This window comes from Rhinopithecus bieti, unplaced genomic scaffold, assembly GCF_001698545.2.
Source record: "Rhinopithecus bieti isolate Rb0 unplaced genomic scaffold, ASM169854v2 scaffold_5626, whole genome shotgun sequence".
NCBI lineage: Eukaryota > Metazoa > Chordata > Mammalia > Primates > Cercopithecidae > Rhinopithecus > Rhinopithecus bieti.
The window spans coordinates 3,633,321-3,649,446 of record NW_016805666.1 but is presented as its reverse complement, the minus strand read 5'-3'; the positions used below and the strand labels follow the sequence as shown (position 1 = coordinate 3,649,446).

General features: G+C 36.9%; 1 protein-coding gene across 1 annotated transcript in view; it reads left to right on the top strand.

The window, feature by feature from the left end:
- Positions 1 to 16,126, top strand: part of P3H2 (prolyl 3-hydroxylase 2) — a 176,513-nt gene that overhangs the window by 123,264 nt on the left and 37,123 nt on the right. The window contains exons 2-3 of the mRNA XM_017873434.1: positions 12,883 to 13,035; positions 14,036 to 14,225. Coding sequence (XP_017728923.1) covers positions 12,883 to 13,035; positions 14,036 to 14,225 — 343 coding nt within the window. The remainder of the gene's footprint in view (positions 1 to 12,882; positions 13,036 to 14,035; positions 14,226 to 16,126) is intronic.

Genomic DNA, 16,126 nt, shown 5'->3' with positions numbered 1-16,126 from the left:
TTTTGTGGAATTTTTTTTTTTTTTTTTTTTTTTTTTTTGAGACGGAGTCTTACTTTGTGGCCAGGCTGGAGTGCAGTGGTGCCATCTCGGCTCACTGCAACCTCCGCCTCCCAGGTTCAAGCAATTCTCCTCTCAGCCTCCTGAGTAGCTGGGACTACCGGCTCATGCCACCACGCCCGGCTAATTTTTTGTATTTTTAGTAGAGATGGGGTTTCACCATGTTGGCCAGGATGGTCTCAATCTCTTGACCTCGTGATCCTCCGCTTCGGCCTCCCAAGGAACTGTATTTTTTTCTTAACTTTGTTTCCCATTCTGTTTTAATGTCATAGTGAGTCTAACAAGGTCACTTTTTGATACCTTTGTAGAAAGAACACTGCATTAAAAGTTAGGATACTTTAGTTGCAAACATTGTCATTGATCGTGCTGGGAGGATGTCATAGAGCTTAGGGGTCTGATTTCTGGTGTAAGACAGAAATGAGGCCGGGTGCGGTGGCTCACCCCTGTAATCCCAGCACTTTGGGAGGCCGAGGCGGGTGGATCACGAGGTTAGGAGATCGAGACCATCCTGGCTAACACAGTGAAACCCCGTCTCTACTAAAAAAATACAAAAAACTAGCTGGGCGTGGTGGCGGGCGCCTGTAGTCCCAGCTACTGGGGAGGCTGAGGCAGGAGAATGGCGGGAACCCGGGAGGTGGAGCTTGCAGTGAGCCGAGATCGCACCACTCACTCCAGGCTGGGAGACAGTGAGACTCTGTCTCAAAAAAAAAAAAAAAAAAAAAAAAAAAAAAAAAAAAAGACAGAAATGAGTTTAAAGTCCCATTACATTACATATTATTTTTAAATTTCTCAGTTGTAAACGAAGTTATTGATGTTAAACTCATTATTTTCAGCGTATATTAGTTTGCCAGGGCAGCCATCACAAAAACTACAGACTGGGTAAGTTAAACAACAGACATTGATCTTCTGACTGTTCTGGAGGCCAGAAGCCCAAAGTCAAGGAGTCAGGTTTGGTTTTTCCTGCAGCCTCTCTCCTTGGCTTGCAGATTGTTGCCCTCTTACTGTGTCTTTATGTAGAGTTTCCTCTGTGTGTACTCGTTCCCCTGGTGTCTCTCTCTGTGTCCTAATCTCCTCTTCTCAAAAACAAACAACAAACCAAAAAACCACCAGACAGATTGGATTAGGGCTCAGCCTTATGGCCTCATTCTAACTCAGTTTCTTCTTTAGAGGTTTCATCTCCAAATACAGTCATATTCTAAAATACTGGTTGTTAGTACGTAAGAATTTTGGGAGACACCATTTAGCTCAAATAACATGGTAATATGTAATACATTTATTTTAGGTCTCTAGCGTATTACATGTTTAATAATAGTAGCAACTATTATTACTTGACCTCTCTGAACTTCATTCTTCTCATTTGCAAAATTGGGATATTAATATCTGCCCAGTCTACACATGATGATGACTTAAGATTATTTATATTAACATTCTTTGTAAATTAAATGGTAGAATACTCTTGTGCATTTTAGGCATACACACATACACTCACCATCTTCTCTTTGAGAATATGCAAATTGCGTCCAGGCATTTTAGGCATATACACATATTCTCACCATCTTCTCTTTGAGAATATGCAAACTGCATCCAGGCATTTGCTATTAGCTTCTTTTTACATTAAAGCTGGAAGTTGGAAGGGTGGAACTTAGGCTCCTAGTCATCTTCCTTTTATTTTTATAGGGTCTCCGCATCCTCAGCTCCTAGACACACACATTTAGTAGGTTTCAAGCCTTTCCCACAGTACTTCCTTTGCTCACATGGGGCAAGGAGCAAAGATTAGTGAAAGTGGAACAGAATCTCTCTGCCTCACTGTCTCCAAGTAGAGGCAAATGAGATTTCCTCTAGTGCCTCATGGGAGTGTTTCCAAATAAAAAAGAACAAAAACTGCTTATATTATTTCACAATAAAACCACATGTTTTTCTGGGTAGAAAGAGTAGAAATGGCAACTCTCAGATGGAAGGCTATATTCATTTTCATGACTTGGCTAAAATTTCTCTCTGGCTTAAAATTGGGCTTGCTATGGAGTCTTCAAAATAAGAAACGTTTTAAATGAACAGAAAGTGAGTCTTCCAGAAATGTGAAATGTGGAAGTGTAGTAACTTATTGGGATGCCATACCAACTGAATTGTTAGAGTGTAAGTATGCAGGTTGATTCCATAACACTCAGCATTCAGGGCCAGGTGGAGACCCGGTTGGAAGGAGTAGGGTATACTGGCACGTATTGCTCAGTAAGATTGATCTAATCCAGCTCTCTCATAGACCATCCTATGCTACTGGAACAAACTAGCAACCTAGACTTTCTCCTCTCTCAGGTGGAGATGTTTCTGGAAGGAAATTTTAAGAGCTACAAATCACTCAATTGCTTTACAATTTTCATGTGCTCCCCAAAATAAAACCGAATATGTGCTTAACTTTCAAACCCCTCCCCACTTTGGCATCAGACTACCATGTTAGTATTCTCTGCTCTTTCAAACCCCGCTCCCAACACTGGTACTCCCAATAAACTAACTCTCAACTATAGATGATGCTTTTCCTCTGTGTCTTACTCATGGTGAAATGCCCTTCCCAGCATCTCTGCCTGTTGAAATCTCATCTGTCCATCAGGGTCTGTTAAAGATGCCCTATCTGTAGTAAGATCCCCATGAAGACTTTCCAGATCCATCTATTCAGAAGTTCTTTCTCCTACTTTGAATAGTTACAGAATTTCTTTTTACTTCCCTTAAGGGCCCTTGATTAACCCCGAATTACAGGTATTTGCCTGATTTCCCACCCCATCCTCCAGATTCACTACTGAAACGCAGGAATTATCTCGGATTTCTCCCCACTGTTTCCACCTACCCAATGCTCAGCACAGGCCCCTCATTAACTGTTGCTCGGGTGGAATGGAAAGATGAAGTAGAGCAGCCTGAGCTTCAGAACCTCTGGAAATATAAAGCTTGTAGTCCTCTCTGCAGACAAAGCAGGACTCCATATGTGGAAGTGCGTAGTGGGAGTCTTTTCTTAGCACAGACCAAACATGCAGCTGCTACACTCTGCCACACTATAACATTTCAAGGGGGAAGGGAGCCAATGTAAACCCAGTATATACAAAATTGAAATCAGAAACCCTCAGTTTTTTTAACCACCGAATATAATTTCACAGTCTATTTGATATGATTTTTCTAGGCTGTGGTTCAATTCAAGCCAGTCTCTTCATTTAAACCCAATCCTATAGTACTCTTCTATACTTACTAGCAGTCGCTTTGCAACTTTAATTTGCGTTATTCTGGGTGGCATGGAGAAACTGATGTCTGCCACTGACTTTTGGAGAGGTGCATTTTGGGTCTGACTTTTTTATATGCACCTATTAAAAATGGTAGACTCTTAATTTTCCTGCTGAAGAAGGAAGATTGTCCACTTAGTCTCAGGCACAGTGGACTACACTAAAAACATTATTAACTTTGGATTAGAAGACCAGGTTTCAGCTCGTCTGTCAGAACCCACGTGACCCTGAGAAGAACACTTTTCACTCTATACTTATCTTATTCATGTAAGTATATTAGGGAAGCAGATGTCACAGCAGGTGAAGAGCTATTTCAATATCTGCATTCGGGATTCTGGGATCACTTAGGTCATTATTTTATAATAAAGTCATTCATTCATCAACGTTACTGAAGTTTACTCTCTCTTTCTCTCTCTCTCTCTCTATATATATGTCAACAAATAGCAGACGGCTGATTGGTTTTTTGAGCCACTCTGAAACAGACTGGAAGGTTTTGGTCGAAAGAGTTTGAAAATGTGAAATACATTGAAAAGTGTGAAATACAATGTCCCATTTACAGAGATTAACTGTTACAGTAGTACATTAAAAAAAAATCTGAATGCCGTATCCTAAAGAAATATGTTTAACTCTTACTACAGTTCCTCTTACACTTTCTTAATTATAAAAGCATTTTTATAAGTCTTATGAACATCTAAGGCAGTACATTTCTTGGCAAGATAAGGGCTGACTAAACATCAAAATAAACGTTTTTTGTTTTGTTTTTGTTTTTTTTTTCTGTCCTTCTTGGTTTCTCTAACTTATTTATAATAATGGATTGCTCCTTCATTTAGGAAACTCTTCTCTGGCTTTCTCTCTGGGAAAAGACCTCAAGCATTTCTCAAGTGAAGACTTTGCTTGATATCAGATCTCTTGTCAAGGTTCTTGACTGCTAAGAAGATGTACTTATTTGGACGCCTTTTCATTATATCAAACACAAACTAGCTCAAAGTGAAAAGAAAAATTTCTCCAACCCACAATCAAAATTTGCAGCCACCTAAAGAATACTGTTTCTATTGCTATTACCACCGTATTCCAAGTTAACTCGTTTTGAAATTTTAAGTATGCCTTTAACTTTGCATTTCCGTTTGACCAACTTACTTCTTCTCTATTATGTGAGAAAGAGAAATACAATGGTTTCCCCAAAATGTTGCCTCTTCCGCAGTATCCCTTTACTCCCAGTTAGTCCTACAACAACTAGGCTAATGTTTCCACAACTAAAATGATATTATCAAGTTTATCATAGGCCTCCAGTCTTACACTCTTCTCCCTGCCAATGAGGAAGTTCTTTCTGCCAATAAGTGAAGTTTTACTTCACATATGTTAGTTTTTATTTTTCACAGTCCTTTTTGGAATGAGAGAGATATATTTTCATGACTACATTCATAAACATTCACATATAGATAATACATAGATATATCTATCTGTTTCCCCTTTCCCAGGAATAAAAATCATAACAACTCAGCTTAGTATCAAAGATCCCCATAATCCAGTCCTGTTCTACCTTGTTTCCCATTATTCTGGAATCGAAACCTTCCACATGAGCCAGGTTATCCAAAGCACTATCTTATAAATACATCTGAGACATTTCTACTGTACCATTATGATGCTATTCTGCAGCTGGGACATCCACATGTTTTCTGTTTTTTAAGACCCTCAGTCCTACTTTCTCAGTGAGGCCTTTCCTGAACCTTCCAGATTACTGTATTTCACATGTCTCCCAATTTTGACAGCATTGTGTTGCCTGCCACCCACCCATTCTGCCCTAAAAGCTTGTACATTCCCAGTTCTTTTTTTTTTTTTTTTTTGAGACAGAGTCTCGCTCTGTTGCCAGGCTGGAGTGCAGTGGCACGGTCTCGGCTCACTGTAACCTCTGCCTCCCGGGTTCACGCGATTGTCTTGCCTCAGCCTCACAAGTAGCTGGGATTACAGGCATGCGCCCCCACACCTGGCTAATTTTTGTATTTTTAGTAGATGGGGTTTCACTATGTTGGCCAGGCTGGTCTTGAACTCCTGACCTCGTGATCCACCTGCGTTGGCCTCCCAAAGTGCTGGGATTACAGGCATGAGCCACCACGCCCGGCCATTTCCCAGATCTTGATATTAATAGCCCGTGTATGTCTTCTTGTCCTAACTGGACTATATTTAATAAAAGATTAGGATCTTGTCGCATTTATTTTGTATCCTCAGACACTTGCCATCTATCACAGTTCTTTCTATGCCTGAAGTGACCAGCAAACCTGTTACATAAACAAGACATGCACAAACTCACCTCTACTTGGAAATCGTGGTGACTAAAATCCCAAGTGTGTATTTGTGAATGTTTATTTTAATCAAAGAGGTAGCTTCTAAGTATACTTCTGCTGCTAATATTATAGGCAGGTTCTTTATCCACCTGTAAAATGAAACAGTGGGACTATGTGATGTAAATAGTCTATCCAGCCCCAGTCTTCTATAGTTAATTGCAGTTAATATTTATAAGATCAATGCAAGAGCCACAAAAATAACAGAACTGATGCAACCAGATATGTTTAGTCAGTAAGTAGATCTCTCCCAAATTTTAGCTTTCTCTAGAATTTACATGGACTAGAACTTTTTTTGTAATATAGTCTCTTGGCTGAGGTACAAAGAAAATGTTTGAGTTTATGTTTAACCCATATATATGGCAAGGATATTTCATATACTGTACAGCCTGAAGGTTATTGCTGTGGCTGGATACTTATAAAAGTGCAGGTGTGATGCCAGAGGAATTTATGAAACATTGAAATGAAAGAACTCTATCATCAAAACCACCTCTTTAGTAAGAGCATGTGGCCTGTCAGGTTAGGAGTACCCATTAGTGAGCTTGATGGGTTACATACCTGCAGAGACCTGAGTCTCTTCTTAAAGATTCCTCCAGGAGGGGTCTTTGGAATAAAATTCCCCTTGGCTTGCAGCCACGATGCATTCCTTTGCATGAGCTGAATTGAGTGTTTGGAAATAATTTTTGAAGTAAATCTTCCCACTCCTATAAAAGCAAGAGTTTATATTTCACAGAAGAACGTGGCATGTTTATACCAAAAAGGTACAAGTGGAAAGGCTTTTGATTTGCTTGTTTGCTTTTCTTGCATTGCTCCCAGTAAAGTGATTTGAGTGGAATGTTAAGTTTGTTTCATAAACACAAAATGGAAGGGAGACCAAGCATGTTGGAAATTGTAATGACAAAATTTATCTGTACATTCACTAAACCAGAAAAATCTCCTCAAATCATCAAATTTGCCAAGCTATTTTCAGTGTTATCCTAGTTACAATTTTCAACAAGCCAGGGCCTAAAAGATTACTTCTTGTCCCTGATCTATATGCCCCCATGCAATCTACTCAGGAAACATGTGGACTTACAGGAGAAACACTAAATAAACCCATACTTTGATTCACAGTTGCTTATGACATTTTATGTCGGATGCTTTGCCATTTCACAAAACAATGTTGCAGACACACCCACAAACTTTTGACATTTTTTTTTCATATTCTCAAGACCAGAAAAATCATTCCCCGGACTGCATTAAGCTATTTCACTGCTGATTTTCAAGAAGGTATCTTAGAAAGAGAAACCCATAGTTAACTGCCATTTTGCTATCGTAATTGACAAATTCAAAAGATTGTGACATACAGTTTGAGGAAAAAATGTGATCTGGCTGCTAATGGTTGCAGAGACCTAACTGTGGTAGTGAACAATTAGGAAGCTGGCTTTTGGCTCTAGTAACTTGATGGCCAGCTAAAACTTTTTTTTTTTATTGAGTCACTAAGGAAAGACAATATTTTCTCCCTTTATTATAATGAAAACCAGGAAAAATATGAGTCAAGTGTTATCACAGCAAAATTTGTTTTTGTACCCTAAAGTTCTTTAAGGGGAACACTGTCCCTGGACAAGTTTTGACTTGATGCTATAAATTATTGTTTGTATCATAGTATACCCTTGTCAATAATTATCAGCCACTTTCTGCACTGGTCCTGAAGTAGAGGTAAGGGCTCATCTAGCTTTTTGAAACTGTCTTCTTGGTCAGACGCTCAATAAATGGCCAGTTTTATTTCTCTTATTTTTATAACTAATATTGTAAAATGCTTTGTGAACTATATAAAACATACAAACTATATGACAAATGCAATTTTTATTATTGGCAACCTCACACGTTAGATTGTGCTCAGCAGTACAGGGGTCATGTATAAGAGAAGTAGAGTTCTATGCTCACATAGAGAGACACTGGCAGGGTCATGTGTAAGAGGAGTAGAGTTCTGTGCTCACATAGAGAGACACTGGCAGGGTCATGTGTAAGAGGAGCAGAGTTCTGTGCTCACATAGAGAGACATTGGATTTCTATTTATTTATTTTTCAAAATCTGACATGAACTAGATTCTTTAGATGTTAAGGTAATGACTACTACAATAGTCATGGGATGCTGGCAAAACTAGAGTATGAAATTAATGACAACTACCTTCAAAATAAACTTTGAAAAGGATTAAAGCTGATTCCAAAAACAGTAGCAGGAAGCAAATGTCAGCAAGGTCTTGGCCCACACAGCTTTTCGGTAACCATTAGTCATCATCTGACACCTCAAGGGAGAGTGTTGGACAAACACTGTAGAGGTTAAGATCCCTGCCCAGTTATTCAGTCTTACTGTGTCCTAGCATTTAGAACCAAAAACAACAGTAACGTACCAATAATCCATGCACACTAACTTCGTTCGACCCGAGGCAGAGATGACTTGTCTACATTCCATCACTAAGATAATGTGCTCTCCTTCTTACCCAGCAGCCATTCAAGTTTTGGCTGTTGCCTTGGTAGGAAGTTAGACAATACACAGATGACTTGTGCAATTCTGTCCAATTAAAAGCACACACTTATTTTTGGCTAGTACTTAGATAGTTGGTTTTTTGTTTGCTTGTTTGTTTGTTTTTAACATAAAGGGCATTTCATTTTAAATAGTTTCTAATCAGAAATAGTATGTTTAAAAGTTCTGTTTCTTCACTTTAATGTTTTCCTTACCCAGAAAGATGGTTTCTATTTAGATAAGAAATTTTCTAGAAAGCTGATGGAATCTGTTGTTTCACTGAGCTCCTAAGAGTATCCTCATTTGGCTGTGGCTATTCACCATCAGTGCTTAACATTAAAATGTAAACATCAGATTAAAACTTCACTAGAGTGTTTGGAAAGAGCAGGAGTCTATTAATCAGAATTGGGACCATAAGTAATCGAGGGAAAGAGCATAAGCAGTTTGGCAAAAGAAAGCACTTTAAGAAAGCAGATTCTTCCTTTCCAATATACTCCACAGAGGAAATGGTACTCTTTAGAAATGTCATTTTCCATTTAATCCTTATCAAATTGCATTTTGAAAACTATAAATATTTACTTATAACTATGACTATATTTTACAGTAACATTCCATAAATGCAAAGATAAGTTCATTTTCTACATTAGCATGGCCACCTAACTCGTGAATTAACATGTCTTCAAAGCTAGAAAGTTTAAAATGTTCTGCCTTGAGAGGTAGAAAAGGAATATACTGTATAAAAATTTCCCTTACTATGGGAGTATATATTTTAAATAGGTTGTACCTTTTCTATGTCCCTGAGTTTCCTTGCTAAGGCAACTATTTGTATAGTTAGAGTTTTGAAATGAGAATGAAAACACTCAAATAAAAAAGTGAAATATGCCAACTTTAGGTTGACACATTAGAAACCCAACATAATATAGTTACTGTAAATGACAGTGAATGTAGTCCTGAGCTTCCCAGTAGTCAAGGCAAAAGGGGAAACACAATATATTAGGTAGCTCTCAATGGATGTAAAAATTAATTTTATAAATTCGCCAAGAGAAACAAACGATTATTTCTTATAACTGAATTATGAAAACAATTTCAAATATGGATCTTTTTACAAGTTATGTTAATGTATTAACATCATCAGTAATTGTGAAATAAAATGCAAAGTTATTTGCTATATGGGTATTATTTTACTGCAAAATCTGACTTATTTAGAAATGTTTAGGAATTTCCTAAAATAAGATTGAATTCTCATTCAACAGCCTGTTCTTTACATCTAAAAACTGTAATTTACAGGATTTAGTTAAATCAGTAGGTTAAACAAACTGCTTCCAAATTTTCTTTCAAAATTTAATGTTATGTAAATTTTAAGAATATTCTTTTAATATATTGTTCATGTTGTAAGAAATGTATTTATTTATTTGGTTCTGTGAAGAAAATTAACCCAAGTTGGCAAAAATTAGAGTAAATTTGGAGACTTTTTAGCAAGTAATTAAATGTCTACAAACATGCCTTGTGACATATATATGTATATATGTATATATATGTATATACATATATATGTACACACACACATCTTACAGGTTCATCAAAGGATGAATTTTCTTGTTTAGTATGATATACATGCTGTAATTTGATGACTTCCTTTCTCTCTAGCTGTTGTGCTTATGCTGCTAGCCAGAGCTTAAAACTTATACTGTGACTTAGAAACAGGATGTCTTCAGTATCAGCTTACATGCTTGTCACTTGGGAGTTAAAAATCTCTAAAGTTACTATATTGTGAAATCTAGGTAAAAAAGCCAAGGCGAAAGCTATAACACTTCATTAAAATGTAATGGATAAATTCTCAAAGTTAGGGTAACAAAAGTAGAAAATTCATTCATTTATTGAAAATGTTGATGTTTAAAAATAATGGAAATTACTTATTTTAGGCTTGATGTTTTACTCTGATTGTAAAAAAACCTTCAAAAGAGTAAAAGTGCTGCCAAATATTCTATTTTAGAAGCTTTAATGTGCTTTAGAATTATTACCTCCTTTTCTTTGTTGCACGTGCCTTACAAGCTGTTCTTAATTTCATAATCAAACTATTTGAGCTACATACCATAATTCAGAAAATAGGGAACTTGTACATTTTCCATACAAAATGTTTGGAAATTTTAGACGTGTTTCCTTTTGTGTTACGTGTTTGCCTTCTGAATTAAGAAACATTGTTATAGCAAGGATGGGCAAAATGGAGACCAAGAGAAAGGAATGGACGCAGGGAACGGAAGGAAAGTAAAACAGACAACTGACTTATGCTATGCTACATTATTTTGCAAAGTGAAAGCATCATCTCTGACCTGATTACTGCAGTGCTCTTCTGCCTGCGAGGAAGATCTATTTTCCAAAAAGAAGTTTGAATTATCATTTTAAAATGTGTATCAGATCTGATTATATCCCTCCTTGTTCCTTGTGCACTTAGAATGACATTTCAACTCTACCATAGCCTGCACAAATGATCTGTCCTTCTCTAACTTCTAAAATTTCCATCCTTGATCTCTGCTCTGCTTTGAAAACACATCAGGGCTTTTTCCACTTCAGGCACCTTTCACCTTTCACATTTCTTGGACCTGGAATGCCTTTCCTCCGGTTCAGTTCATGCCTGGCTCCTCAACTTTGAGGTCTCAGCTCAGAAATTACATTGCAGAGAGGTCTTCTTTGATGAATGAATCTAAAGGTGTTCTCCTTCCAGCCCAGTCCCAGCCAGTGCTCACAACTTTGTTCATTGTTTCTTCATAGCACTTAATACAATCTGAAATTACTTTCCTTACTTATTTATTGACTTGGGATTTATCCCCTTCTATGAGAATGTCAACATTTCTTATAGAAAGCAGGGCCTTTGTCTGTCTTGACCACGTAGGTATTCTCTTTAGTGTCTGACATGGAGTTGGTGCAAAATTTGCTGAATAAGTAAATGGGTGAACTAATGAATTGGGGCATGACTGGAGAATTGGACCTATGCGTGTGTTCTTGAATAGGCAGGCGGTAAGTTATAAAACTTGCAGAAGTTCAGTTTCTCCGGAAAGAGTTGGTATAATGGCAGAGAGGAAGAAGTGATGCCAGGAAAACCAGAGCCAAATCCCAGAGTTCTTGAATGTCATGGAGTGGAGTGTCTGAAACCTCTTTTCTGGTCAATGGATGGCTACTGGTGATTTTTACACAGTCAATGCGTGCTTTAGCAATCCCTCCTTTATTACTAGCTATGGAAAACTCTTTCTGTGTCAGAGGAGCCTCATTTACACACAGGTTCAAGAATAGTGTAGCTTCTGAATGTCAGCAGGCTGTTGATTTAGTCAATGTTCATTTCTTTTTCCATGCAGCATGACTACCGCACAGTCATGCCTCTGGGCTGGCAAGAGAAAATGCTTGCCTTAGTTCCTCACAGCTTGAGAGGAAATGGCCCGAGCCTTCTTGCAGGCATTTTTACCAGTATTTCTGACATCTCAGTGGCCTCCTCTAAAAGTCAGTACCATCTTCATGTCAGATTATTCCCCTTTCTTCCATTGTTCTTTATTTCACAATTTATTTTTCTAATGCATAGAGTTACCCCCATATTAGAGTTACTCGCTCCTGTGGTTTGTTTTAATTAGGTCTTAAAGGAAGTCCAGTCTGAAGCCTTTAAATGTAGTGTGCTGTTGGTTTGTTTCATTGGAGGAGTGCGTAGGTCCTTCTTTAGCTGAAACCTAGTACTGACAAAGCCTTGTAATAACCTCCATCCAATCGTATGACATTATATGTAGCATGCACATGTTTATGTGGACTTTTCTTACCACTTTGGATGTATTTAATTTATAAAATGGAAGACAGAGATATCAAGCTTCCAGTTAAAACAGTGGTTTATTTTATAGACGCTGGCAGCAAATTCTAGTTTCCTAAACTGGTTCGCAATAGTTTCATTGTATGTATGTACCACATTTGCTTTATCCATTCATCTGCTGATGGGCACATAGGTTGATTTCACGTCCTGGCTATTGTGAATAGTGCTACAGTAAACATGGGAGTACAGATATAGCTTCAACATACTGACTTCATTTCCTTTAGATATATACCCAGCAGTGAGATTGCTGGATCATATGGTAGTTCTATTTTTAATTTTTTGAGGAAACTCCATACTGTTTTCCATAATGGTCTTGCTAATTTACATTTCTACCAACAATGTATAAGGGTGCCCTTTTCTCCACTTCCTTGTCAATGCTTGTTATCTTTTATCTTTTTGTTAATAACCATTCTAACTGGAATGAAGTTGTATTTCATTGTGGGTTTGACTTGCATTTCAGTGATGTGGAGCATTTTTTCACACATCTGTCGGCCAATTGTATATCTTCTTCTGAGACATGCCATTTCAAATCTTTTGCCCATTTTTTAACCTTTTTTTCTTTCTATTGAGTTTTTTGAGCTTTTTATATATCATATATATCCTTTTGGATATGAATATATAGTTTACAAGTATTTTCTTGCATTTTGTAGGTTGTATCTTCAGCTGTTGATTGCTTTCTTTGTTGTGCAGAAGTGTTTTACTTTGATGTAATCTCGTTTGTCTATTTTATTTTTATTGCCTGTCTGATAAAAAAAAAATCCTAGGCTCCTAGTTTCATTCTTAAACTGTGAGATTTTGGACTGATCTTTGTATTTCTCTGAGTATGATTTAGAAATATTTGCCTTCATTTCGTCTTTTTTTGTTTTCTCTTTAGCTTAACCAGCTCGAAAAAGCAGTGGAAGCAGCTCACACATTTTTCGTGGCAAACCCTGAGCACATGGAAATGCAGCAGAACATTGAGAATTACAGAGCGACAGCTGGTGTTGAAGCATTGCAACTGGTAGACAGAGAAGCCAAACCACACTTGGTAAGCTCTGTGGACCCCTGCCCTCACCACAGGGAGCTAAGTGCTCCTAAGTTTCATTTGAGTCAAAGCAAATTTCTATGAATGAATATCTCATAAAATTTATTCTCAAATTTTAGTAACATTTTTAGACTTTCAGAGTTCTCAGAATATAATGATCATGCCGGAAAAAATTGAGATGATTTTTTAAAATTTTAATTAAAAATTTTAAAAATTGAAATAAAAAACTAAAAAATTAAAAATTTTAAAATTGAGAATAAAAATTTACTTAGAAATTTGATATAATGTTATAAAAACTAGAACATCATATAATTATCTATAATCCTCTCTGAACCTTTCCAATACTTTTATTTTATACCGAGGAGGTGAGACCAGTATAAATTGTTCAGGATTATACTGTGATTTTCCAGCTCCCAGTCCAGTGGTTTGCCCATTGTACCTATACAATTCAATCTGAGGTTTTAAAAAGTGATGTAATTCTTTGTATACACTAAACATTACTTGAAATCACATGTTGAAAGCCTTTTTTTTTTTTTAATTTTTGACATCACCATTCTCAACATGTAGCCTCCAAAATTATTGCAGAAAAGGATAAGGGAAGACTTTAGAAAATATTTTTTTTAAAAAAACACAGGCAAAGCCTAAAAGTGGATGTCACTTCCACCGACATCTGTTGTCCTGCGCTTGTTACATGGCCCTACCTATGGGCAAATGATTTCAAAAATACAGTCTTGCGTGTGCTAAGGAAAAAAAATGAAATTGACTGATCACATAGCAGTCTATTTGCTCAGTAAGACCCCTCCCACTTGTAAGTATTTGAAGCCAGGAATGCTGTTCTTTATCTCCCAGTGCAACCCTTCTTTATCCCTCCTCAGCACAAGCAGTCAGTACCCCACCTACCGAAACGATCCTCAGTCAGCATAAACCCTTCTCTTTGAAACTAAGAGGTTGTTTGTTTGTTTGTTTGTTTGTTTTGTTTTTTGTTTTGTCTGTTTCATTGCAGGAGAGTTACAATGCAGGAGTTAAACATTATGAGGCTGATGACTTTGAGTTGGCTATCAGGCACTTCGAACAAGCCCTAAGAGAATATTTCGTTGAAGATATAGAATGCCGAACTCTATGTGAGGGGCCTCAGAGATTTGAAGAATATGAGTATTTAGGGTATAAGGCTGGTCTGTATGAAGCTATTGCAGGTAAAGCTTAGTTTTTCATTTTGTTTGTTTCTTGATTATAAAAATACTACTTGCGATTTATAAAAAACTATTCCAGCAAAATAGAAGAATATATTGTAAAAATAAAAAACTCTCATGTGTCTATCCCAGCCTATCTCCTGTAGAGAAATTTATGTAGTTAAATTTTGGTGACTGTCTTCCCAAGCTTTTTCAGGTCCTTATGTAAAATATTTGTGTATTTATTTATAGTTATTATTTCATTTCTTATAAAATAGGACAATTTATATTGTTCTTCAACTTTTGTTGTTTTATTTTATGCTTAACAATATATTGTGGACTTCTTCTCATGTAAGTACATAAGAGTCATTTTATTGTATTTAATGGCTGGGTAATGCTCTGTTATATAAACACATCAGAATTTTATTGAGTAGTCCTTTACTGATGAGTATTTAAGAGGTTGAAATTTTTCATTATTATAAACAATGTAGTAGTGAACACTTTGATATAGTCTTCAACTACTTAAAATGTTTTGTTATTTAATAAGAATTTAATATATTACAAAGTGGCATTTAAAATAGTAGGTAATGCACATTATAGAATAATTTGGGAGATTGGCTAGTTAACCACTTATGAGGGGAAAGTGAGTTCTCTGCTGTATACCTTACACAAAAATAAGTTATATTTGTAATAACAATATAAGTGTAAAATATAGAACTGTTAGAAGAAAATGAGGGAAAATATTTGTATAATATTAGGAGAAGAAAAGCTCTTCTTTTCTTTTTTTGAGACGGAGTTTTGCTCTTGTTGCCCAGGCTGGAGTACAGTGGCGCGATCTCGGCTCACTGCAACCTCCGCCTGCTGGATTCAAGCAATTCTGCCTCAGCCTCCCGAGTAGCTGGGATTACAGGCATGCACCACTACACCTGACTAATTTTGTATTTTTTGTGGAGATGGGGTTTCTCCATGTTGGCCAGGCTGGTCTCGAACTCCTGACCTCAGGTGATCCGCCCACCTCGGCCTCCTAAAGTGCTGGGATTACAGGTGTGAGCCAGCATGTCCAGCAGAAAAGCTCTTCTAAGCATGACAAAAGACAAGAAAATAAAAAACAAGTTAAAACTTTACCTAAGATTTGTAAGTACAGATTTATACAATAAACCAAGCTGATCTATAAACACAAATAGAAAGTATTGCAAAATATTTTGTAGGCAAAGTGTTAATATCTTTCATATTCAAAGAGAGCCTGTAAATTATTATTGTTCATAGTAATTTACTTCTTATTTATCAGTAGTAATAATAACCAACGTGGGCCGGGAGCGGTGGCTCACACCTGTAATTCCAGCACTCTAGGAGGCTGAGGCAGGTGGATCACGAGGTCAGGAGATCAAGACCATCCTGACTAACACAGTGAAACCCTGTCTCTACTAAAAATTAAAAAAAATTAGCCAGGCTTGGTGGCGGCGCCTGTAGTCCCAGCAACTCGGGAGACTGAGGCAGGAGAATGGCGGGAACCCGGGAGGCAGAGCTTGCCGTGAGCCGAGATGGCACCGCTGCACTCCAGTCTGGGCGACAGAGTGAGACTCCGTCTCAAAAAAAAAAAATAATAATAATAATAATAATAATAATGATAATAGCCAACATGTATGTAGCAATTGTGACGTAAAAAGCACTTAACATATTTTAATCTATTTAATGCTTTAAGCAACTCTTATAGATACTATTATTATTTACTCTCCTCTTCCTTTTTTAAATAAGGAATTTTTATCTGAAAAAGATTAAGTGATGTGATTAAAGTGAAGCTGGAACTGATATTTGGACTTTTCTGAATCTAGAATCTATACTTTTAAGGTCTACGTAATTGAAAAGTAGGCAAAAGATAATTTATTAATAAATTTTTCACAAATATTTTTGAACACACTTTTTTT